We start from the raw sequence: 8385 nt of genomic DNA, 5'->3' as shown, positions 1-8385 counted from the left end.
TTTAGAGTGCAAAATTTGTGCTGTCAAATTATTAATAATAATTAACGATTAATAATTAATATTTTTTTCTTAGTGAAGAAAATATTCATGAAAAAAAGAATGAATTAATTAATACTAGTGCTGTCAAACGATTAAATCACATCCAAGATAAAAGTTTTAGAGTTTTGTGTTTGTATTTATATATACATAATAAATACACACATATATTATGTCAATAATAACTTTTATTTCAGATGCAATTAATTGTTTGACATTAATTCATTCTTTTTTTATGAATATTTTCTTCACTAAGAAAAACATTCTAGCTCACTCATTACTACAGTCACTTGCACTGAAAGTAAACATTACATGTAAAATATCTCATTTTTTGCACTAAAGCAGACCTAACTTTTTATAATACTGATAAATAAATGTCAAAAGTTTCCAAACTTGATCAAGCTGAAGTGCAGCGTTTTAGTGCCACCTATTGGAAAATGTTTGTCCATGCATTTGTCTTATTTCATTTGGAGGCATGAAGTTTTAGAAGATTCATTCATGAGAGTGCTTGGTGCATCATCAATTAACAACAATTCAATTCAATTCAATTCAAGTTTATTTGTATAGCGCTTTTTACAAAATAAATCGTTACAAAGCAACTTTACAGAAAATTATGTTTCTACAATATTTAGTAGTAGCTAGTAGTTTGTGCACATTTGACAGGATTTTAGAAAAAAAAAAAAAAATAATAATACAAGACGTAGTCAGCTAGACGATGAACTATCAATATTATTAATTAAGTTATTATATGATTCAGTCACACATTTAGCAATAATTGTTAGTTCTGTTTGTTGATTCAAGGTAGCATCATCTGGGGTCCTCTGAGGGTCAGCATCATCTCTTCTCAGGTTTTCTGGATTCAGACTGGAGCTTGTTTAAATCCTAGTTACCACGGGATGTAAATCCCGGTGCGAAACATAGAAACAAAATACAGACATCATTAGCATAGCTGCTGATCCAACAAAGTAAAATTAGTTTAACCCAAGCTAATGAATAAAAATGCAACTTTGAACAGATGCAACTACACTCACAATTAAAAAGATACATTATTTGAATGCTTGGCGAAAGAGATGTGTTTTTAATCTAGATTTAAACAGAGAGAGTGTGTCTGAACCCCGAACATTATCAGGAAGGCTATTCCAGAGTTTGGGAGCCAAATGTGAGAAAGCTCTACCTCCTTTAGTGGACTTTGCTATTCTAGGAACGACCAAAAGTCCAGCGTTTTGTGACCTTAGGGTGCGTGATGGGTTGTAACGTGGTAGAAGGCTAGTTAGGTACGCTGGAGCTAAACCATTTAGGGCCTTATAGGTAAGTAATGATAATTTGTAACTGATACGGAACTTAATAGGTAGCCAGTGCAGAGACTGTAAAATTGGAGTAATATGATCATATTTTCTTGACCTCATAAGGACTCTAGCTACTGCATTTTGGACTACCTGTAGCTTGTTTATTGAAGAAGCAGGACAACCACCTAGAAGTGCGTTACAATAGTCCAGTCTAGAGGTCATGAATGCATGAACTAGCTTTTCTGCATCAGAAACAGATAACATGTTTCGTAGCTTGGCAATGTTTCTAAGATGGAAGAATGCAGTTTTTGTAACATTGGAAATATGATTTTCAAAAGACAAATTGCTGTCTAATATAACACCCAGATTTCTGACTGTAGAGGAAGTAACAGTACATCCGTCTAGTTGCAGATTGTAATCTACAAGATTCTGTGTAGTGTTTTTTGGTCCAATAATTAGTATCTCTGTCTTATCCGAATTTAATTGGAGAAAATTGTGTGTCATCCAATCTTTTACATTTTTAACACACTCTGTTAGCTTAGATAATTGGGAAGTTTCATCTGGTCTCGTTGAGATATATAGCTGAGTATCATCAGCATAACAGTGGAAGCTAATTCCGTATTTTCTAATAATATTACCAAGGGGCAACATATATATTGAAAATAGAAGGGGACCTAGGACGGATCCTTGTGGCACTCCATATTTTACTGATGATAAATGAGATGACTCCCCATTTTAATAAACAAAATGGTAGCGATCGGACAGGTAGGATCTAAACCATCTTAGAGCCTGCCCTTGAATACCTGTATAGTTTTGTAATGATTGCTGATGCTAACTGGCTAAAAGCTAATAGCGGACCCGGGAGATCAAAATAAAACTAGTGATAGCGAGGCGCTCTGATTGTTTTTGTTGTAGAATACAATAGAGGATATATTCACGCGTTATATAAACGGAAACAATGATGTATAAAATTGATTTTTAAGTTAAAAATAGTCAATGAAAAGAATATAGTGACGGAGCTCAAACGCAGTACAGCCGTCAACAGCAAACAGCAAACAGGAAGCCTGCAGGCAATAAATAAGAAATTAATAAGATTTATTCAATACAGAACCTGTTGGGTATGAAATAAAATCCACAGCAGTCTAGTCCAGTTCAGATATAGGCCTCAACTCAACTTGGTCATAATGGTTATATAACATAAGAAATATTTATACCGCTAGATAACAAAAGAAAAATATACACCATTTCAACACACCAACTAACATCTTTACATTAAAGAATTCACCATGTGCCCTGTGTTTCAATCGTTTCGGTGTTCTCTGTGAGCTAGAGGTGTGTGTGAGGGTCTTGAAGCTTCAGAAATAAAGTTCAGATCTGTTCTGATGTGCGTGGTCCTTCTCTCTGGATCTCCTGCATAATAGAGTGGACCACCTCAGATGTAGTACACTGACCTCCCAAATCAGCAGTCTGCAACTGCAGGGACACGTGAAAATAAATGACTTCACAAGCAGAATGTGTTTAGTAGAGATGTAATACTGCAGATGTGTTAGAGTGGATGAAAGGGTATGGACTTGGTGAGATGTATTGCTATAACTGTTTGACGTAATGAGCATGTATTGTATGATACCTGCGTTTCAGACAAAGTTTGAAGAACTGCCTTTCGAATCATCTTGGCATATGCACAAAGCCTAGGAAAGAAGAAAGACAGACCAGACATGAACCGATTGCACAATTCCAGTCCTACAGCTAACTTTTTTTACTTTTTATGTATAATTATGTTTCATGTAAGTAATGAGGATTTAAAATTGATAAAACCTCCAATGAAAATGATCCAATTAATATTCATAAACATACTTTAAGTGATCCAGCAGCAGGCAGCTTGCCAGAAGTGTGGCCGTAGGATTTGCAATGTTCATGTTAGCAATGCTTTTTCCAGTGTTCCTAGTGGCCTGTATAAAAACAAACAATATCTTGTGTGTTTTGTAGTCAATCTCATGGCTGACCAGAACATGCTCTGTTCTTTCTTACGGTCTCAAAGACAGCGTAGTCCTTGCCATAGTTGACTCCTGGTACTAGACCTGGACCTCCAACAAGTCCAGCGCACACATTGCTCACCACATTTCCATAGAGATTAGGCATCACCATCACGTCAAACTGCTGGGGCTTAGAGACCAGCTACACCAACAAAAACATATTCAAAATACTGGTAAAACTTCACTTGTTACAATGCATTGTAAAGGTATAATGTACACAGAAATACATTAGATATTTTTCTTAAACAATATTAACCAAAGTTAAAAAACATTTTAAAATTTGCAGATTACTTGTTACGTTACTTGTAAGAAATGGATTACTTGTTACAATATTTATAAGATCTTGTAATACATTATAAGGTGCTTTAAACAAGGCATAATTAATGCATTAAAAGTCATTTAGAATGCATTATATATAAAGGCTTCAAGTAAAGTGTTACTAAAAGTATTGTTATTATATACTATATATTGTCTAATAGTGTAATTATGTGTAGCTTTTTATTTTTAAAAAACATTTTAGGGACATAAGATGCAAATTATGATATAATCTCTATATAAAGTGGATCTTTTTAAATTAGGATTATACTGTCCCTACACAAACAAACCCAAAATAAATTAATAGAGATAAACTATTTATTATATAATGTAATACCAAAAAATGTAGCCTAATCAAATACACTACCATTCAAATCTTTTAGGGAAAAAAGTTTTTCAAATTCTCTCTCTTTTTTAATGCATTTTCTATTTTAAAGTATTTTTCAAATGTAATTTATTCCTCTGATGCGCAGCTGAATTTTCAGCATCATTACTCCTGCCTCCAGTGTCACATGAGCCTTCAGAAATCATTCTAATATGCTGATTTGCTGCTCAAGAAACATTTCTTATCATATTCAGTGTTAAAACAGTAGTGCTACGTAATGTTTTTGTGCAAACTGAAGCTTTTCTCAGGATTCTGAACAAATAAATAGTTACAGCATATATGTCTAAACTGTTAGTTTCGAACAGCTTAATGCATCTTTGCTGTATTAAAGTGTTTATTTAAAAAGAAATCTAACTGACCCTAAATTTGTCATTGTGGGTCATGCATTTATGTGGTTCACCATTCATCTACCTGCATGGTGGTATTGTCCACGATCATGTTATCAAATATGATATCAGGATATCCAGCCGCCACTTCTTTACAGCTCTGCAAGAAAAGACCATCGCCAAGTTTCCTATGAAGCAAAAGAAAAACAATCCTAAACTAATTTGAACCTGCACCACAGGAAACCAATATTTCAGCAAGATATAAGCAGACGTGTTTTGGTCTGGTGATTTGGCTGAAAGTAAAGCAGAGTTCAGTAAGAAGGGACTCTCACATGATATTAGCTTTATGTATTGCCGTGACCTTGCGGCGACCTTTCTCTCTGGCCAAGTTGAAGGCATACTCAGCGATCCGCGATGAATTCACACGGGTTATGATCTTCAGACTCTCCACCACCCCGGGAACATTCTGGAAGAGAGGAGATTTAAACTTGAGGAATGAGTGTAATTGGTGTCTTTAAACTATAAGTGACCCAAACACACGGACCTCGTGCTCCAAGCTGCTGTACTCTCCTTCTGTATTCTCCCTAATGATGATCACATCAACGTCTCGGTGTCGGGTCGGGACTCCAGGAAGAGACTGACAGTGCATGACATTAGCATACAGGTCTAAAGATGTGCTGTCAGAGAGTTAAAACCAGTCATTGGATTTACCACGGACAATCAAGTAAAGAAAAAAACAAATCCAAGATGTCTTACCGGAGCAAATTGTTCCTGGATTTATGAGATGGAGGAAGGTTGTGATTAGTCTCTATGTTACCTGTGAAACAATCTTGATTTATACACTGCAATTTAATGGAATAGTTCACTCAATAATGCTGAAACTATACTCACCCTCAAGCTATTCACGACGTAGATGATGTATTAGAAACAATCCATCATTAAGGCGTTTTAACTTTAAACCGTCACTTCTGGCCAAAAGTCCATAATTCATAATAATGCTTCCTCAAGTGAGTAAGTCTATACAATGTTGATCAAAATCAATAGATATATATTTGTTTACAACTGTTTTGTATTGTTTTTCGCACGTGCTTGATCTGTGCATATTTCTCTCCCGATTCAGACGGGATGACATTTTGGTTGGTTAAAATACCTTGATGATAGATTTATTTTTTACAGACATGGAGCTTTTCACTTCAAAAGATGATTTAAATTAATATCGACTTTGAGATTTGCTAAAGATTTGACAGTATTATTAAATTACAAGCGCTTTTAAAGGTTAACTTTAAGTGACTTTGTTTTATGATGACAAAGGTGATCTAAATATAAAATTCAAGGAAATGAACAATTAAATATCCAATGTCAATCGATAACTGATATGGCACCGATTTATTTATAATACCTAATATGCAGCAAACATCTCTGTGGTTGATGAACCATTTGTTCATGCTCTTACCCTTAAGTGCTACTCCATTACGTTTGATTGCAGTTACCGCATCATTGATGTCATCCTCAGAGGAAGCAGACGAATCCACCCTGACAACCTCAAAATCCACAGGCACACAGCAGAACCTGTGAGCATTAGTGAATTAGAGCTCATCTGTAGTGTTTTCTGGTGAAGTCTGTTTATTATACCGAGCTTCATCTTCAAACCTGAAAAGCTCTCTGACGTGGTTCAGCAGTTCTGGTCCAATACCGTCACCAGGGATCAAAGTCACCGTGTGTCTGCCTCCATATTTAGCAGGAGGAGGCTGATGGGTAAAGATGCAAAACAGACCATAAACAAAAGAAGGGCACAGATCAAGCTCACAATATGAAGTCAAATCTCAGGTACAAGATATATTTTTATTCAGAAAAAATGTAAGATAATATTTTTATTCAGCTGTCACTGCTATTAAACTGCCATGTTGAGATTAATGCATCAAAATACAACACTAGTGTTTTATATTCTAGCGAAGCTCTGAACCAAATACATTGAAGCAACTTTTTATAAGTATGTTTATTGTATGTTGATGACTTGAAACATCAAGCCCAGAAATGACAAATCTCTAGTTTGCAGAAGCAGTACTCACAATAGTCTGTTCGTGGTGGGTTGATGAATCAGAGGAAGTAAACAGAAGTGCTTAGTCAGAGGAGAGAGTCAAATCCATTCTGCTTTGGTTATGCTTACACAAATCAGCTTACAAGCACAGGAGAGAAGCAGAACATCGGAGGAACAGTGGAGATGCATTAAGTGATTAACTACAACAAAGATGTTACCCAGTGTACAGTAGATCACAGGCCCTAAATTAAAGTAATTTCAGATACATAGGAAGAGGGAGTAAGGTGACCGTAAAGGGTTGCAGGAGAAGATAAGTGATGCTGTAAATAGTTTTCATCAAGTAAATCATCAAATGTAGGGCAACAGGGTCAAACATGATCATATCAAGACTTCAGCCCAAACTTACAGTATATGAAGACTTCTTCCTCTGGCAACACACTGCAGGGCTATACAGCTGTCATTATTAGATGACAGAGAAAAGAAGAATTTAATAAGCAGTATTCAGTGTTTTAGCTGGTCCTTCATAAAATAACTAATTCCACACTGTTTTATAATTTTAAACATAGCATGAGAAAAGTCTAAAATATGTAAATAAATGCATTGATGACACCTGTAGCACTTGACATTTGTTGACTGATATTTGAAACGGAGGCTTACGCTTTTTGCGGAGCTCTTTAGTCCGCTCCATGGCTGCAGACGCGTTGAGAAGAGCACGCGCGCTGATCTCGCTGCTGTGCGCATTTTGAACTGAGTTAAGCTCGCAGTTTCAACAAACAAAACGAAATAAGTGCCGCCGTGCGCTATGTTTCAACCAGCGGCGCTGTTTCACAGTCAGCTGACACACAGTTTAGCGAATTAACTTTTATAACCAAACACTTTTACTTTGGCGCGCTCTAGTGTTGTTTATGTGTATCTTTTTTTTTTTGAGGCGCGCAAACATGACGTCAGTTTGTAGGCCAACCCGTTCACCTTGGGGTTTTGTTTTTAGAATAACGTTTTTCGATCCATGAGTAAATTATGGTAATTCATATTATTTGTAGACACTTCTACGTTTTGTACTACAACATAAATTACATACAGTCGTAGCACTAACATTTTAAGTGAATTTGGTAACATGTTGCTACAAAACTACCTAAAACTACCAAAAGGATGTTCATTTACGTGACGATTCAGACAACCGTTGTAGTAATCTTGGTTGTAAGAAATTATTTTCTAAATTACTTGTAAAGTAGGTCTAGCAAATTTCATTCAAAATAAGATATTGAACATCTTTATGTATTTTTGTGATGTTTTAAAAGACAGAACACTATTTTTTTCTAGCACAGAATGTCCCTTTCCTTATTTTTACACAGAAAAACAAAACAAAAAAAACAATGCATTTGTTGCATTTGGTTCAGAAGGAAGATATAGGCCTATTTGAAACCCTGTGCCATACATCTGTAAATCAGGGATTTTTTTTTTTTAACGTTTTGATGCCAAGTTCTCTCAAATGTGATGCTATATGGCTAAACATTTTCATATATGAAGACCCATTTGTACCATGTGAAAAAATGTAAACATGTTATTTCACTGAAGCAATACAATTTATGAAATATTAACTGGAAAATATTTATGATTTATTATGTTATATGTTCTTTCTACATACTATTAGGAAAAGTGTTCTGTTAGGAATATATATATATATATATATATATATATATATATATATATATATATATATATATATATATATATATATATATATATATAGTTAAGTTAAAGAGAAACACTTTAAATTCTTATTTTTTTCAAAGCAGTTTTACAGACAATGGGAGAAGAGGTGAACACAGTAAATTAATAAAGATTTCCCCCACAAATCTGTATTTAGACTTGGCTTTGATTTCTTACTGACAGCTGTGCTAAACATGAAATAATTACTGAACAGTCTCTAGCAGAACCAAAAAATAAAACAGAAAAATAATAATAA

At 34.8% G+C, this 8385-nt stretch overlaps 1 protein-coding gene across 1 annotated transcript; it reads right to left on the bottom strand.

The window, feature by feature from the left end:
* Positions 1 to 2400: 2400 nt before the first annotated feature.
* LOC128011212 (isocitrate dehydrogenase [NAD] subunit gamma, mitochondrial) lies at positions 2401 to 7292 on the bottom strand. Its single transcript, XM_052593390.1, has 12 exons — positions 7077 to 7292; positions 6826 to 6873; positions 6032 to 6129; positions 5835 to 5950; positions 5138 to 5198; positions 4926 to 5058; positions 4714 to 4847; positions 4467 to 4569; positions 3351 to 3497; positions 3177 to 3271; positions 2950 to 3010; positions 2401 to 2795 (listed from the first exon to the last, which is right to left on the bottom strand). The coding sequence occupies exons 1-12, from the start codon at positions 7158 to 7160 to the stop codon at positions 2691 to 2693; spliced, it is 1185 nt and encodes a 394-aa protein (XP_052449350.1). The 5' UTR covers positions 7161 to 7292; the 3' UTR covers positions 2401 to 2690.
* Between the last annotated feature and the right edge of the window lie 1093 nt (positions 7293 to 8385).

The sequence above is a fragment of the Carassius gibelio genome, chromosome B23 (assembly GCF_023724105.1).
Source record: "Carassius gibelio isolate Cgi1373 ecotype wild population from Czech Republic chromosome B23, carGib1.2-hapl.c, whole genome shotgun sequence".
Taxonomy (NCBI): domain Eukaryota; kingdom Metazoa; phylum Chordata; class Actinopteri; order Cypriniformes; family Cyprinidae; genus Carassius; species Carassius gibelio.
The sequence above is the reverse complement of the archived record's forward strand: the minus strand, read 5'-3'. Positions and strand labels throughout refer to the sequence as shown.